At 46.4% G+C, this 18,745-nt stretch overlaps 1 protein-coding gene across 1 annotated transcript in view; it reads right to left on the minus strand.

The window, feature by feature from the left end:
• The window catches only part of npas3 (neuronal PAS domain protein 3), a 184,700-nt gene that overhangs the window by 130,949 nt on the left and 35,006 nt on the right, over positions 1-18,745 (minus strand). The window contains exon 2 of the mRNA XM_084683274.1: positions 13,262-13,360. Coding sequence (XP_084539400.1) covers positions 13,262-13,360 — 99 coding nt within the window. The remainder of the gene's footprint in view (positions 1-13,261; positions 13,361-18,745) is intronic.

Below are 18,745 nucleotides of genomic sequence, written 5' to 3' on the forward strand. Positions count from 1 at the left end.
TAGGCGTGAAGAAAGGCATTCTGGTCCAGGACAGGTAAGCTTGACGCAATGGGATTACATGGCAGAGGCAGAGGAGGTGTCTGAAAGGATCTCTACTGCCAACACAATACCTACTGACACACACACACACACACACAGCATTACCGCCACACGCCATCCCATTACCGGGAATCCTGTTAACATGTGTGACACTCTGTTTGGGAGGAAGAGGAGGTTCTGGGAATTGAAGGATTGCAGGTCGTTTTTGGTTAATATGCCGTTTCGGAACGGAGACGTGATGGATACGAAGATTTAGATTTAGAGTTAGTCACATCATATGGCATGGTGTTATAGCATGTCTGCACTCTGTTTGTCTCATTTAAATTATCTGTGAAGCAATATACTCCTAATGCTACATATGCAACACTACGATTGATTTTATGCTGTGGAAATAACGTAAAAAAAACAAACAAATAAATGTGGTCCATTACATGTTTGAAACAAAGGCTTTTACTTCAGACCATAAATAACATTAATAAATAACAGTCATAATGAAGCTTGGTGACTGATGTGGAATGGTATGAGAAAACAACAAACTGTTTGCAAAGTGTTTCTTTTTCATAAATATGCTGCTCATGTCTACGCTGTGACGTCAATCTACTCCCCGGCACCTCACCATACAGCCAGCCAGTCAGCAAGTCAGCCAGCCAACCATACAGCCAGCCAGGCAGCCAGCCAGTCAGCCAGGCAGTCACGCACATCAAACCCCTTCAAAGCCCATTCCAGATCCCCTCTCATAAATTTCCTCTGCAGCCAGGAGATTGGAGATTGAGCCTCTCTACCTGGTCCTGCAACTCGAATGGAGGGGCGGATGGGGGGAGATATAAGAGAGTATACTAGAGGAGAGGAGAGAGAGAAAGAGAGAGAGAGCAAGAGAGAGAGAGATGGGAAGCAGAGATGCTTCTGCTTCCTCATGGACTCTTCCTGTGTCAGTAATCACTCGCTTCAATCAGAAACAGCATCACAAGACGAAAGAGGACAAAAAAATCTATGGAACAATGGTAATTCTCTCTTCCTCCTGTCCCTTCTTCATTGTGTGTGTGTGTGTGTGTGTGTGTATGTGTGTGTCTCTGGGCTGGGCACCTGCTGAAGCCAGTGAGGTGGAACGGCTCAATATTAGCTCTGAAATTAGCAGCAGTCCCTTGTTAAGGACTTGGCAGAGCGCGGGCAGGCAGGGACACGGTTAATGGCATAAAAGCCCTCGTCACATGGGAACCACACAATTACTTGAGCCTGCCTCTTTCTCTCTGTCTCTGTCATTCCCTCTCTCTGTCATGCTCTCTCTCTCTCTCTCTCTCTCTCTCTCTCTCTCTCTCTCTCTCTGTCTGTCATGCTCTCTCTAGCGCTCGCCCTCCTTTCCTCTCTCTCGTCGCTACCCCTCCGTCTCTCTCCCATCTCTCACTCCTCTCTCCCCCCCTCACCCCATTCTCTCTCTGTCGCTCCTCTCTCGCCGCCCTCCCTCACTCGATCTCCCTCCCTCCCCTCTCCCATCCCTCCCTCCTCTCTCGCCGCCCTCCCTCCCTCTATCTCTCTCGCCTCCCTCCCTCCTTCTCACCGTCCCCCTGTACCCTTCAGCCAGACAGCTCACTCCTCAGCCTCCTTACTGGCCACCAGCCAAAACACAACAGACAGAGAGTGAGATCTCATCCCCTGACAGACCTCCCATATTCCTCCTCCCCCTCTCCCTCCCACCCTCCTTCTTTCCATCTCCCCCCTCCACACACACACACACACACACACCTCCCTCTGGGACAACAGTTCTCCCTTCCCTTCCTCCTCTCACAACCACCCCCCCTCCCCCCACCACACAGCTACATGTTTCAAGCATCCTTCTTAAGGAGCAGCAGTATCCAGTTGAATGCCTGTTAATTAATTTCACTTTAGGGACTGTGGGTGGGGAAAGGGGGTGTGGGAACAATGACGCCATTAAAGGAACAGTGCACTCAAAAGTCTCCATAAGAGGAGGGCTGTATTTAGAAAATGGACATGACATGCTGTATTCAGCGTGTTATTTATCAGGTAAATGTAGGCTATAAGTCAAACTGGCTTTTATATGACACTGAGTCTGCTTCTGCAAGCTTCTCAAGTTTAATATCAGATTTATTATGTTACTTTAAGATTTATTGTGTTACTTTATCTGTATTGCAAACACTCAGGATAAAGAACAGCTATAAAAAGGGGGCAGCCTAGGTATGACAGGTCTTAGCGTAGACAGATTAGATTGTAGAGGAGGCTTTAGGCTCCCTCTGTAGCCGTGCTGTTTATCAACATACAACAGTGCCCTCCAACTGACTTCTTCACCCTTGACCTCTGCAGCTGTGTCTCTGATTGGTGTGGCCCTTTGAACCCCGGTCTATCATTGGTGCAGCCACATCATCAACATCATAAAGATGCTCCACTTTATCATATTCCGGAACAGTACGACAGTCAACTATGCAATAACAACGCTTCATCAACCGGATGGATGGTTTTAAAGCAACGCAGCTCCAGTGTGTGTTTGAATCTGCGATCTGTGAGTAATCACATGAACCCTCACTCTGACTCTGTAACTGTGCACTGCTGTCCACTCGGGGCATCCTGCTACCAGCTACAGTTTTCTGGGGCGACTGGCTGTGCCGGCCAGGCCCTGGGTGAACCTGCCTTCTGGTACTCTGACCTACCACCAAGCTGCAGCCTTACCCGGACCACTCCAGCACAGAGCAGGCCGGGGTGTGTGTGTGTGTGTGTGTGTGAGTGTGTGTTTGTGTGTGTGTGAGTTTGCTTGTGAATTATGGCTGTACGTCTACATACAGTGGAGACAGACCTGTGGAGAGGCCTGGTGGTTCTGCAGGGTCCTGCTAGTGCTTGGAGCACACACATGCTCCCTGACTCCCAGTACAAACATGCACACAACTTATGCCCCCTGCCTCTCAACACACACACACACATACACACACACTCCTATGCCCCCTGCCTCTCAACACAAACACACATACACACACACTCCTATGCCCCCTGCCTCTCAACACACACACACATACACACACACCTATGCCCCCTGCCTCTCAACACACACACACACACACACACACACACACTGTCCTCCAGCTCCATATGTGCAGCCTCCACAGCTGGAAGGGGCAGCCCTGTGCCAGGCAGCCAGCAGAGCGTGATCAAAGCAGGTTACAATAGACTCCTCACTGGGTCAGCTGCCGACAACCTGGACCAGATTTACTCCTTCAATAATAGATGATCTAAACATTCTGGAGTAATTGGCTGTGCAGAGCTTCTTCTCCCTTCGCCAGAGAGCTTGTTTGTACAAAGCAATAGAAGCTGAATTATAGATGGATGATGCAGTGCTGATTCCTCCCCTCACCTTTATTCTCTCCCAGCTCCCTCAGGTCCAAACTTACTGTTTGGCTGCTGCAGTTGATACAAAAAGCAAACGATAATTATTATTTACAGGATGAAGGAAAAAAATCTAATCAAACGGAACAGGGGGTCGGAAGAAAGAAAGTAGTAAATAGAGAGAGCAGAGGGTGGTGTGCGCTTCAACTTTGGAGGATGTGCTTCATCCCCAAACTGTGCTGCGGCCAAGCAGGCTGATGTCCTGCCTTCACGATAATACACAGAGACATGATCATGTTATCAAAGGAGGCCTAGACACACCAGGTAAGATGAGGAATCTTGCTTCACTGTTCTGCATTTAATGCTTCAAACAGGTTGAGAGCCTACAGATGGAAGAAGCTAGAAGCTTAGACAATACTGGAAGATCCTGCCAATAAACACTCAACTGCCTTACCTGACTAAGGTCATCAAACATTGCTTGTGTTATGATCCACTTCCATAATTGTGAATATTCGTTATTTTACGAACGTGTCAACTGTTTCACAGAACGTAACATGTCCCACGAGTAGGGGACAGGAACACAGTGGGGTCTTTTTGCAGCGAGACGGATCCTTATTCATGCTGGATCAGAGAACTACAGTATGTTGGCCAAGTGAGTCGTGGGTAATTTACGGTGTTGTGTTGCAGGTGTAATTTGTATAATGTGCTCATAAAGCCCAAGCTGAGGGCATGAGCGGGTCTGCTTGGGAGATGATAAAAGAGCAGGCAGAGGCATGTCACTTATCTCACCTCCTCATCACTATTCATACTGTCCCTGCAGTGCACACACGTTCACAGCCTATCCATAATATTGACTCCATTATCACTCGATTGCAGCTATAAAAGATATTGCTTGATGTAGAGCTGTATGATTTGTAAGAAAGTCACATTATTGCCTTTAAAGCTTAGATATATCAGTTATTTGCATGTGATATATGACATATGTTCAGAGAGAGAGAACACATGGATGTTAGGACCCAGAAACAACACTGGTGTTCAGATGAATCCAATAGCAATACTAAAGCCAGGCCAAATTAAAGCAACTATGAAGAGACTGGGTATTGAAAACAAGATAAGTCATGTTTTAAACGTGTATACAGTATATCGACTGTCTGTCTAAGCAGTATGGGTTTTGAAGGCTAGATGCATTGTGAACGACTGTATAGCAAAAAAAGCTAACCCTAACCCTGTCTTTCTCGATCTGATCATTCTTAACAGGTTCAATCTCAGGAGCGCACAATTACCATGCTGCGGGATGGCTGTATGTTACTACAATATGTAGACTCTCAGCTAACCATGTTAGCAGATGCCGTTTCTCTTCAGAACGTTAGCCATATCTGCCTTCGTTTATCTGCTGGGCTTCATTGAAGGAAGTGACTTTACGAGACGCTAACAAGGCTCTCTAATCTGATGCGGAGAGCTGAGTAATTATGCTATTGTTTTTTTAAAGACCATCATGAACAATTAAGGAAGCTGCAGATAATGAAGCAGAGGAAGATTGCATGTGCGAGCGAGTGTGTGCGTGACACAGTGTACGAGTGTGTGTGCATGTTTGTGTGTGTATTGGAGGCGTGGGGGGAAGGGGGGAGGGCATGGGGGGAGGGAGGAAGGGCGGGGGGGAGTGGGGGAGGGTGGGGGAGGGTGGGGGCGTCACAAAAAATAAAAGATTTTTGTCAGCTCCTGTTTAGCTCAAAATAATTCAGCTCTGAGCGAGAAACGGAGACTGGTAGATTTGCATAAATGCTCCTTATGCTTTCTTGAACACAATTAGGCCTGTAGCTTTTAGCCCTACACAACACTGTGTGTAGTTTCATAAACAGGCTTGTAAATATCATGTTGCTTAGTTTATGAGATCTAAAAATGGGAAGATTACATTGCCGGATGCCGTGCTGAACGAAAGCTTCCATGATGATGTGACTACAAGGTCAAAGCTGCTCCAGTGAGCCTGCAAAGAAATCTTCCACATATCTTCCACTTTAACACAGTGTACTACCGTATAGCAGTAATGCCTACCACCACCACACATTGCTCTACCGTAGAGCAGTAGTATCTACCACCAAAACACATTGCTCTACCGTAGAGCAGTAATATCTACCACCAAAACACATTGCTCTACCGTAGAGCAGTAATATCTACCACCACAACACATTGCTATACTGTACAGCAGTACAATTTACCACCCCCATTTACCACTACAGTGCACAAGTGGCTCTCCTGGGCTTATTGACAGTTTAAAATGTTTACCATGAAGGCTTCACTCACGACTACAGGACTAAGGCCCCAATCAGACAGAGAGCTTTATGAGCAGCATGGGGCAGCTTCTTGTAAGTGTTTTCAATGAGAATTACTTTTTTTTCGAGCTGCTTTTCTGTTGCTGGGCTCCTCGCATTTTTTCCGCCCTATGCGCTCTGGTACCAAGGCTGCCATAAACAGAACACTTACACCTGCCTCCTTCTCCAACCAGACTTGCACTATCCTGCTGAGCTGAAGCCAGTGAGGCAGTCTCTGAGTGAATGTAGCAGAGGTGGTGCGGAGCCACAGCCAGGCGGTGAGACCGCTCTTTTGGGCTTGTGGTGGATCAGACAGGTGGACTGGCTGAATGAAGGCAAATCCAAAGTGTGGGTAGAATTACTATACCAACCAGACCAGAACAAGGAAATAGTCTAGAATCATCAAGAGATTCTGAGAAGGGGAACACGAGGTAGAGGAGTGTGTGTGTGTGTGTGTGTGTGTGTAGGAGGAGGACACATGGGAAGTTAAAAGGGTTTTAAATGCAGCGTGTCTGTCCTGCTTCCCTCACTGATGGGGTAGAGCTGATAGCAGAAGCAATCTGAGAAGCTCTTTCACAGTTGAATCTCTCCACCAACCAGACACCTCAACTCACCTTGGCATCCCTCTCCCTTCGTCTCTCCCTCAGTCTCTCCTTCCCTCTCTGTCTCCCTGTCTCCTTCCCTTTCTGTCTTTCTCTCTGTCTCTCTGTTTTCTCTCTATGTCTCTCTCTCTGTATCTCTCTCTGTCTCTCTCTCTGTCTCTCTCTCTGTCTCTCTTTCTGTCTCTTTCTCTGTCTCTCTCTCTGTCTCCCTGTCTCCTTCCCTCTCTGTCTCTCTCTCTGTCTCTCTCTCTGTTTTCTCTCTATGTCTCTCTCTCTGTATCTCTCTCTGTCTCTCTCTCTGTCTCTCTTTCTGTCTCTTTCTCTGTCTCTCTCTCTGTCTCCCTGTCTCCTTCCCTCTCTGTCTCTCTCTTTCTCTGTCTCTCTATTTGTCTGCCTGTCTCCTTCCCTCTCTGTCTCTCTCTCTGTCTCTCTCTCTCTGTCTCCCTCTCTGTTTCCCTCTCTGTTTCCCTCTCTGTCTCTATAGAACAGTTGAGCTGTAATTTTAGCGCACAATCTTGAGGTAGATGCCCAAGGGACGGTTGGCAGGTTTGATGTCTACGCTTTCTCCTTACAGTGGAAGATGAAACAGAGGTTTCTAAGACTAAACACTCCATTCTTTGAGCAATCAGTTACTATGAATACCCCCCCACACACACACAAACGCACACACACGCTATGAAAACATGGAGAATTTTTTTTCGAGAAGCCAAAAGACACATCTATAGACTTGTGTGACCAGCAGACTGATAAGCTGTTCTGCCCTTAATACCCTTCATGCATACTTGCAAAAACACTAAGATGTCAATCGTGTCCATGTTGTGCTCCCCATTTGATTAGACCCTCTCCTCTCCTCCTTTCCTCCTCTCCTTCCCACCCTTCTCATCCCTGCATCGTGCTGTTTACATGCTGATTGGGTTAGCCAGACTGACAGATAATTACATGAGCACTAACTGTCAAAGCCAACAGAGGCAAAGCAAACAGGTCTGCCACCGAGAACAATGTTTGGACATAGCTGACTGCTTTTCTGAATTTTCATCGACATCAATTCATCTTGTCATAGTTCGGACAGTTAGCTTTCTCTGCTCCTCTCCGACTGGTGCACTTTTTATGCATGTTCTGCATACCGTCACAGGCTCCATTGATTGTATTAAAGCCGTCTCTCAACATGTTACATTATCTTCACCCCACTATTTGATATGCTAACTGTATTAGCAGAGGACTGAAATGTAAGGCTGTCTGAAGGCATCTCCTCTGAATCTAGGAGCACGGACGTGTAATTCTACATTGACTGCTTGACAACAATGACTGTCAAGACACTAAAGACAAGACTGGCATATCTAATGCCCTGGCTGTATAGCCCGTAGATTTAGAGACAGACAACCACGTTTTTATAATATTGAGAGTACGCTATTTGAGAACATTAATGTGCAAATGGATACAAGTTTGAGAAATGGTGTCACTTGGTGAATGAGGACTTAATGACCGGTCTGTGTGAGGGAGGGAGGGCCAGGCCTTCAGGATGACACAGTAGCGGGGGTGGTTTGGGACTGCACGTCCACACCACCGTCTGGCCATGTGTGACCGCCGGGTATTGAACCCTGGTCTGCTTCTCTTCAAGCAGAGCGCCAAGCATCTCCACCCAGCTTAGGACCAGCAGCCATGTTTATTCATGCCACCTGCAAGCTGCAAGGTGACTAGCTGTCAGGAGATGGCAGGCGCACACACACACACACACAGACACACAGACACACGCTTGCTGATCCTAGTTGATGGATGTGCAGGTGTGTTGCGGGAGCTTGGATTCTGTGAGTGCGTGTTTACCGAATGTCACTGTCAGTCCGTCAAGGTCTGCAGATATCAAATACAATTGATTTGACTGGTTATGTTTTTTTTTCACGTAACTATGCAACGATATACATCAAAATACATTCCTAATTAAAGGGTTTTTAATAAAGTGATCTAACCAGACCACAATTAGACCACACTGCAACAGAACCAAGCACTCGCTACAGTAATCCTCCCTCCTGACCACTGAGAGTTAATGACAGCTAGCTCTGATGTCAGAGCCTGCAGCTTATATGCCTTTTTAATCTTATCTTGTTAATATTTAACAAAAACCTTACAGGCATGTAAATCAATGAATCATGAGTCAAATGCTAGCAAATGCAGCTCATGAATAGTACACATGGTCTGTGCCAAGTTTGTGTGTCAATCAGGCACGAGCAACAGCTGCATAATTACACTAGTCCATTTCTAACAGCGGGCTCCAACACTGATGTACATTCAAACCTCCTGACTCCAGCAGACTCCCATATTACACTTTACACAGACCTGGCTACACTTAATCAGCCTTTGATCTTCCTCCCCCCCCTTAACTTGGTAAATTATAAAATTCTCTCCTATCTGCCTCAGACTAAAGAAAACATTAATGGTGTTGCATGAGGCAATGGGGGGTGCAGGGGTGTGTGTGCGTATGTGTGTGGGGGGAGGGGGGGTGAATCCATGACTGAATCAAACAAAATACACCTCAGGATCTCTAATTTTTCTTTCCTGTGATCTTTATTAATTCAATCTTATAATCCTAACACATATATTTAATTATTGAAGGTATTTACTCAATGGTCTGGATACGTTAATAATATAAGAGGTTTATGTATGTGTTCCTGTGTGTATGATTCCTCAGGGGCTAAACAAACCGGGTGCTGTAGAAACAGCCCCGGGCAGATCTGGGAAATATCTGTAAGTGAAACACGAGAGACCAAGGTGAAAGTCAAGCCTAATACAAACTCAATCTGTCACTGGATTGAATAAAAATCTATCTGAAGTGAAGTAATTGTCATACCACAGGTGGATAGAAGTAGGCAGCACAGCTGTGGGATTATAATAATAATACAATTTGTGCCCTTGTGTTTAAAAACATGACAGTGTTTATAAAACATGACAATATGATGTTTATAAGATAAAAACATAAGGGGGAAGAGAGTTAGTCTTCAGTTTGCTAACATAGAAGAGTGAACCTGCACTGTGACATCCTGTCACAGAGACCCAACCAGGAAGTAAACAGGAAGTCCTTCCATGTCTTACTGTGTTTCCAAGACAACCAACATCCGACAGGTCATGGCTTCTCCTCACCATGTCAAGAACTATGCATCTGAAGTCCTCGACACTCCAGTAAATCTATACTATGTATTATTAAAACACTGGCAGACAAAGGAGAAGGCAGGTAGATGAAAAAATAAGAAAAGAAAGTGGTTAAATAATTGAATGCCAGGCACCCTCTCTCTCTCTTAAAAACACACAGAAAAAGAGTTCATATAGTTTTACAATCTGAGAGAAAAAGTAGGTCAGAAAAAAACATCAAAAGAAGATAGAAAGTTGCAACAAAGTCACACATACAGCAGGAATAACCTCATGCAATGTTGAAAACACATCAGAAGGCTCCCGCTCACATCTTCTCAAATAAAGAGAGGAAGGAAGAGGAAAACATCCATAACACACACACCTGCATTCTGTAACTCAAACCTTATAACCCCCACCCCCCTACACACACACACACACACGCACACACACACACACACGCACGCACGCACGCACAAACACACACACACACACACACACACACTGACACACACAGAGGTAGTACACAGGAAGGTGAACTTGGTAGCTACACAGCTAACATAATAGAGTGTTCCCAGATCGATACAAACACAGTTTAACACCTAGGCTCTAGGTCTCCTCACCAGACTGGAGGATGTGTCATAGATGACTTTTGTTCCATTACTGCCAATAGGACCAACACTGCCCAACACACATAAATAATAGCACACAGTACGAAATACAGGAAGTATATTGTTTATAGAGATCAACAGAGGGATGTGGAAACGAACAGCATCCACATTCATAGAAACGATGAGGTATACTGGAGAAGTAATGATGAACAAATGCACAAGTCTGTAACTAACAGTTCTCAGATGAGGCTCTTACGCGTTTCGTGGTGTTGTATATGGCTGAATGTTGGGTTTTAGGAATCGGTGAAGTGTGTAGCAACAAAGTCGGAAGCTACAGTAGTGATTACAGTCGTGGTTCAGTGTTAACCATGTACGACCATGTCCTTGGCCCTGCACTGCATGAATACTGCAGTTGGCATGGTAACCGTGTAAATATGCCATCCTCCCTGTCCTTGACAGAACTTATTGTTAACCAGCGACACACACACACACACACACACTATCTTCTCTGTATCGAGCAGGTCCACTGGAGGACTGCTGGGGTCAGATCTGGAGCGTCTACTCAAGAGCCTGTGCTCACCGGAACCACACACACAATCCTGTCACGCCACTCTCTCCTCCTCTCTAACTCTCCTCCTCCCTCACTCTCTCTCTCTCTCTCTCTCTCTCTCTCTCTCTCTCTCTCTCTCTCTTTCTGTGTTTCTCTCACTCTCTCTCTCTGGCTCTCTTACTATCACTGTCTTCATCCCAGTCATCTCTGGCTGTCTCCCCCCCTTGCTTCTCATGTCTATCTATCTGTCTGTGTGTCAGTATGTCTGACAGCCACCCCTGACCTCTCTCACAGTCTGGCCCAGGGGACAGAGCGTCGCCGGGGTTCTGCAGTCCTCCTGTAACCTGGCCCCATCGGAGGAGAGATACTGATACTGAACCGGGAGTGTATCCCTGGACCTTCCCTCCTGACTGTACACGTACCTTCAGGCTAGCAGAGCATCTGGACGCCGCGTGGTCTGAGTTCAGACTTGACACAGGGGAAGTTTTGCAGCTGCATAAATACTATCCCCATGGCAACTAAATGTGGAGGTAGATAAGAGAGGGGGGAAGGGAAAGATGGGAGAAAGGGATGGCGGAGGGGAGAATTTATGTGTTTTCAGAGCTGTCATGCCCTAAAGAGATTCCTCAGGCAAGGCAGGCCACCTGCCACACCTTCTATGAAACCGAGGTTGGCAGGCCTGCGACGCTCTCCCACAGTACACTCACGCTACCTCACAAGTACACTCACACTACCTCACAAGTAGGCTTCTCACTGTCTCTGTACTTCTCTCTCTCTCTCCTTCCCTTATTCCTTTTTCGCTCCCATATCACTGATGCATTTATGCTTTTCTTAGATCTCCTGCATGCATTAATAAACGATATGTGCAAGTGTATATCCGTGCGTGTATTTGCGTGTTTGCTATGTGTATGTGCATCAGTGTGTGTGTGTGTGTCTGTGTGTATATGTGTGTGTGTCTGTGTGCATTAATGCTTACCTACAGTATGTGTGTGTGTGTGTGTGTGTGTGTGTGAGGCAGCATCAGACCAGAGTGGAGGGGACTGCTAGCAGGGCAGGGCAGCCGCCTGGTGTAAACCAGAAGAGACAGGCCTTGCTGCTCAGCCGGCCCAGTGTGGCCTTGCTCTGGGAGGACCTGGACATCCCTCTCCACCCAGCCATTTATCTCAATTTCACCCTGCGCTGGAAACCGCTTAACGCACACACACACACACACACACACACACATACAGACCCCGACATTTAAACTAATCATGGTGGCAGAATGGGGCCTGGTTTAATCAGCATATATAAACACATCTACCTGCGCTACTGCACCCAGTCACCACCAAACACAACTCCACGGCCAGATACACACACTGTCTGGTTCTCATCAACATAGCTGCTTTGATTTCTGCTTCAATGTGAGCCGTGTGTGAGTGCGTGGTTTCTGTGTGTATAAGACCCTAATAATGCCTAGTCAGTAATGAGCTATTAAGCAGGTCTTTTAGCTGAAAGTGTTACATAAATCCTCTTTATTCACAGCGACGGTAATCCCTGCGTCACCCCTGCGAACCGCGACTCCCACAATCCATCAGAGAGAGGCAGGAATTACGGTGCCTGTTTACTTCCTGCTTTAAAGCCCTGCCTCTCCAACAACAAAGCCTTGAAACGGGGGAGGAGAGAGAAGAGGAGGAGAGGAAGAGTAAGAGAAATGAAATGTCTTCTTATGAAGCTGTAATCCAGAAACCCTCTCAGAGGAATACATTTAAGACCTCTTCTTCCCACAATGCTTTGCAGTTCCCCACCCACCGAGCCTTTAATCTCCTGGCGGTTTGATAACATGGAACGTTAAAAAATTTAGAACGTTAGAACTGGGTTCTAAAGGCCAGTGTTCCACAGAGGGCTAGATCATGTATCAGTACTGAGAGCCTGAACACCTCCTCTAATAGGACCGCCCTGTAGTTGTGGCTCTGGACTGCCAGGGAGCTGGTATCTCTGCTGACGCCGTGATAGAATGTTCTTTTCATGAAATAAAAACCTGATTTGATCAAACAATGTTGTAAAAGCTATGAAATATTCACTTGTTTTGTTGTTAAGTCAATACAAATGGGACCATCTAAGCAGAACATATTGTTTCTTAACTGTAGTAGTTGCCCTGCCAGTTGAATGCTACTTACAGCAGGGTTGAAGTTAGAATTGCTGATACAGCCTAATTGCTGAGGGGAAAAGACAGAACAGGGCAATTTGAGTCACTAAAATGACAACATTGAGTTTGATAGAGCTGGCAGCTGAAGCTGCAGTGACAAGGTAAGCACTTGGCTCAGCTAGGAGCAGGGAGACAGTAAGGGGACAGGTTACAGTAACATGTAACAGTACAGTTGCAGTAACAAGTAACAGTACAGTTACAGGAACATGCCACTCATGTGGTGTCTTAACCCTAACCTTACCTGTATTCCATGAACTGAGTAGCTATTTATAATTGTCTATTTATCTACTGTAAAACAGAAAGTATTTTGCTTAATTTTATGCAATTCACTATCATTTCCGTGTCTGAAGGAATTCCTTGGACACATTGGGGAGGTTGCCCTGTGCTGCTGGAAGAGGAGGAGAAACAAAGTTTGGGTGGTGGGGAGGAGTGGGGGGGGCAGGGTAGGGAGAGAGGGGCAAGGAGTGGGGTCAGGGATGGGTTTGGAGAGAGGGAGAGAGAGGGTAACGGGATGGAATTACCATGGTGATGAGGTATGTTGTTGCCCTCCAAGGTGGAGTGTCTTGGGCCTAGAGGCTGGGCAGGAGCCGGCATTAGCAGGCCTCTCCCAGTAAGGGTCGCTGTGGGAGAAACGTGAGAATCTCGTAAAACGCTTGCAGGACACAGAGAGAGAGAGAGAGAGAGAGAGAGAGAGAGAGAGAGAGAGAGAGAGAGAGAGAGAGAGAGAGAGAGAGAGAGAGAGAGAGAGAGAGAGAGAGAGAGGGGGGGGGGGCGAAACAGGGAGAAAGAGAGAGATAGAGAAATAAAGGGGTTCAGATGGAGATACTAAGAGAGAGAGAGAGAGAGAGAGAGAGAGGATAGATCGAGAAGAGGGAGGAGGGAGAGACCCTCCTCTGTCCTCCTCCTCTACAAGGTCATACACATGATCACACACACAGGCAAATACTGAGCAGAGCATATGAATGAATGAATGAATGAATGAGTGAGTGAGTAAGTGAATATTGTCCTGCTGTCTTCCTACAGTAAAGAGGAAGTCATGAGTCATGTTATCCTACTACCTACAGCTAGTCAATCATGTCTAGTCATCATCATACACTGTGCTCACCTTACTGTTCCAAAACAACAAATCTTTAAACGTTTGGTGAGAAAAAATGTTGCATAGTGATATGATTGTTGGAATTACAGTATTGAAATGGCCATACAATGTTCTGGTGAACTTAATCGTGTTTTGTTTAGAATTTTGCGGCTCAGACACACACAGAGACATACATAAAGAAGTATTCAGTGTGTGTGTGTGTGTGTGTGTGTGTGTGTGTGCGAGAAGCTTTTAAGAGTCCCATCCAGCTGAGCAGGGTGACTGTGGTGAGTTGTCGTTGACAGACAGAGCAGCGCTGTTCTCTGACTGGTTTGAAAGAGAGAAAACGGTGGGTTTTCTCAGGTGCTGCTCTCTGTGGGTTCAGAGGCTGAGCCTCGGCAGAATGGCAGGCGGTGTGCCATGTAGTAAAATGCACAGCTGAAAGTGACTGTCTTTGTAGTGAATTATTTGAATTTTACACTCCGGTAAAAAGAGGGACTGTCAGAAGCGATTGAGGATTGGATTTTTCATTTGCCCAGAGAGGCAGTAAACCTCGCAGAGCCAGCACAGGTGAGAATTAGATGCAGTACGCGGCTCAGAGGAAAATACTGACTGTCGACAGCACATTCTATATGGACATTAGTTAAGCCTACATTGGCAGGTTGGCTTTTAAGATTGAGGAGCAGTTTAGAGCATGACTGAGGAACATGTTTGGCCGTCATATGAAAAACGGGACTCGAGGAGGAGCTGTTTTGACAATGGAGATTCTCGAAACAAAACGCTCTTCAGATCTGTGAAGTACAGGCAGGTTTGTTTTGAGGTCGAGTTTGTTTTGATGCTTGATTACTACATTACAAACGGGACATGTATAGAAAAGCATGACAACATTTTGGAGACAGAAGCAAATCTTCAGTTTTTTGGTGACATGTTAAACATACATCATTGCATATAGATCATACACGAGTGATAAATAAAGGAGTTGATACTCAAATCTCTGAATTTACTGAATATTACCTTATATCCTTAGACAGCAGCAGAGATGAACTTAGGACATTTTAAGACCCTCTTTTCAAGATTTAAGAAAATCCACAACTTTCTAAAACTAAGTAGGAGGTTGTGCTATTGTACAGTATGTGAAAGCAGTCTACTTCTGTCGTAGCCATCCCAAACCTTCTAACCTAGTAGCAGAACTCTACTGTAGCGCTCAATGTTTCACCCTAACCAGCCTATTGGACACAGGCTCCTCTCCTCCGGCCTATCACAGCAGAGAGCTGTAGTGGAATGATCTCCGTCTGCAGGAGGAAACATTTTACAAGGGTAGCACTCGACAGGAGTAGAGAACATTACTACACATACACACAGCCATTACACACTCTCTCTCTCTACACACACACACACACACACACAACACACACACAGGCAGACTGACACTGTACAAGCACAGCTATCTCCACAAGATTGATGCCTTGCAATTTACAAACTTGTGCTAGCCACATGTCATTTAGTAGAATTGATACCCTGCAGGTATAGGTAATGTCAGTTGCTAGAATATGCTTCACAATGGCCATCCCACCTCTGCCACTGAATGGAACTGCAAATACATGGACTGTCCGCCCGCCTGCATGCACACGCACACACACAAACACTGACTCCCCTCTCCATCACACACAGCAACGCACACAAACGTGCACATGGACACACAAGCACACACACATTATCTGGCCAGAATGGCAGTGCAAGGCAGCAGCAACAATGGATTTTGTTTCATGGCCACAGAGGTAAATTGCAGACAGCAATAGGAGATTTGGACCATTTTTCAAGACTGACTATATTACACACTGTACCAGGGCATTGTTTGAAATTATACACCTTTTTTTCTTGTGTCGGGGAGAAAGCAATCCCGTCTGGGCCATTGTACCCCATGAAACAGCCCAGCCTGGTCTCTCCACAATCTCCCGGGAATCAACCATGTGATTGAAAACGTGTCACTCGTACAGCCGGCCCCTGTTCCAACCCCCCCCCTCCCACCTCCCACCCCCCAAACCCCCCAACCCCCCCCCCCCCCCCCCCCACCCAACACACACACACACCTGTATGACCTAGTTGTTGTTTTAAAACATTCTTTAATTCTTCCAGCTAGCCTGGCCAAGCCCCTGTCTGGGTGGATGTAGGCACACCGTCGTGCTCCAGCAGCCCATGAAAGCTGCCCGGGGGTTGGGGTTAGGGGCCTACAGAACCAGGGTCGATACGGGCGAGAGTGGAGTGCTTTCCTGTCCCCCCGGAGGAAATTATTTTCCACAGACCCGTACTTACAGTGATAACAAGACAAGCATACTCAAGCCCTCCAGAATCATATGATACATCCACATACTGCAGGTGGATGTGTAGTTTGGACCCAACCTTCAGTAAACTACACCTTCAGACTGTAAATGTGTCAGTGTGGTTGGGGCTGGATGGGGTGGGGAGGATGGAGGGTAGCAGATTTATAGTGGCAGTGCTTTCTGTCAAGTTAACAGAGAGGATAGGGTCCTGAGAATGACCACTCACCCCACCATACCTCCAGCCCACCATACCTCCACCCCACCATACCTCCAGCCCACCATACCTCCACCCCACCATACCTCCAGCCCACCATACCTCCACCCCACCATACCTCCAGCCCACCATACCTCCACATTAACCTAATTCCAACCCCCTAGCAAACTTAGTTTTTGACCTCAGTATATTTCAAACCCTGCGTACGCCCATAACCAGTCACTGCCGACATGACAAAATATTTTTTCAACCTTTAAAAACGTTTTTCAAAAATATTCTTCTAACCTTTAGGGAAAAAAATATAAAGATTTTTTAGAAAATATAAAAAAGAAAATATAAAAACTTTTTTACTACAGCCACACCAAGAATTGTGTTAGCCCCACCATTAACAAGCAATACAATTGTGTATTCTATTGTGTATGTATTCAAATTGAAATTCAGACATTGATTTGAGCCCCACAACTGCATGGATTACTTCAGAAAGTCAAAAAACAAAAACACAAGAATTTACATTTTGGGACAGGTCAAGTTCAGTTTGGGAGGGTTCATTTTGCACTTCGGGACGGTACTGGAACAGTGAGGAAAAAGTTACTTGCGAGCCCTGCTTCCACCTTCACACCCTACCCTCCACACAGGACAGCACTGTAGTGGCCGTCTTCCACAGTGGTGACACATCAGCAAACACCAGCCATGGATCCTGTCAGGTTCACAGCAATGGACAGGAATGAGAGAACCACTATCCTCCACAACCACCCCCCTCCCTCCCCCTCTCCCTCCCCCCAGGATCGAGGCCCTACGCTGACATTTTTATTGGTTCTTCAAATGGACTCCAGGATTGGCCGGTTAGGGGCTGTGGGACGGCCAGTTGATTTAAAGGGTCTTTTATTGATGTCATTTGACTGAGCAGGGTGAGTGACATTTATAAGTAGAATCTCCCAGTCCATGTCCCTTTACACACGCAAGCACACACACATACACACACACACACACACACACACACACACACAACCACGTTAACAGCTAGTCCATTATAATAACACACTCCACTTCCTGCCTTCCCAGCATGCTCGGCTGGTCAGCTGACCCCGACGCTCCCTATGAGGAGGTGTAAATCACTGGGAGGGATATTGTTGTCAAACAGGAGCTCACGGTCGTTAACCCCTCACTGGCAGAGCAGAGACAGGGACCATGTGGGGACCTGAGACCCTGGCCTAAGACGAGTTCAACGTCGGCTTGAGGAGCAATATCACACACCTTTAACCATGTGCAACATATCAAAAATACGGGGATTAGAAGAATTGAGACAGGTGCATGGCCTATATAAAGCATGTCAGGCTCCTATGTAAGGTTGATCTCAGATCGGTTCTGGGGAAGTGTAGTGACTAAGCTATCCCTCAAACTTCCACCATAAGGCTGATCTCAGATCAGTTCTGGAGAGGTGGAGTGACTAAGCTATCCCTCAAACTTCCACCATAAGGCTGATCTCAAACCAGCTCTCCACCCTTAGGAGAAGATATGTTATTAACGACAGCGTGATGCTCCACAAGACAATACACACAAGCCAATCCCATCACCGCTCACACATACCTCTGACAAACACTCACAGCTCCTCACAACAGGGCAGCAGTGATAGAGAGAGAGCTATCTTTTCTTCTTCCACATTTTATCTCAGTTACAATAGACACCAGCGGGACACAGTACACAAGAACGGATCTGGAGAATCAGCCAGCCTCCTACAGTGGTCAGTTACACCTGACAACATGCTCTGCAGCACGCACACCGCCTAGACTCCTTCAGGTGGTAACCCCTTTCATGCTTGGAAAATACACAATACTGTAGCCAGAGTGGTACTAGTATCTCTCCAGGAGTCAAATATGGAGGGATGAAGAGTGTGGGAGAGAGAGAGAGAGAGAGAGAGAGAGAGAGAGAGAGAGAGAGAGAGAGAGAGAGAGAGACAGAGAGAGAGAGACAGAGAGAGAGAGAGAGACAGAGAGAGAGAGACAGAGAGAGAGAGAGAGGAGATGTTGTGACTGCAGCTGCCAGAGAAATCTATGTGAACAGTGGTGTGTGACAGAGAAAGAAAGAGAAAAAGAGAATGAGAAAGTGAGAAAGAGAGAAACAGAGAAACAGAGTGAGAGACACAGATGGAGAGAATTCAACATTTGAGAGAGAGAGAGAGAGAGAGAGAGAGAGAGAGAGATAAAGCGAGAGAGATACAGTGAATAAGAGAGAGAGAGACACACAGACAGAGAGAGAGAGAGAGGGCGTAGCATGGGTGACAGGCAGGTGTGTGATCCCTAGCTTGTGGAGCAGTGTGGTCTGAAAGCCTGGCATTGGGATGCACAGGATCAGATGGAGAGACAGGCACACTCTGGGGGCTGACTGGAATCTGCAA

Source organism: Hypomesus nipponensis, chromosome 3 (assembly GCF_054491055.1).
Source record: "Hypomesus nipponensis isolate SF chromosome 3, ASM5449105v1, whole genome shotgun sequence".
Classification (NCBI taxonomy): domain Eukaryota; kingdom Metazoa; phylum Chordata; class Actinopteri; order Osmeriformes; family Osmeridae; genus Hypomesus; species Hypomesus nipponensis.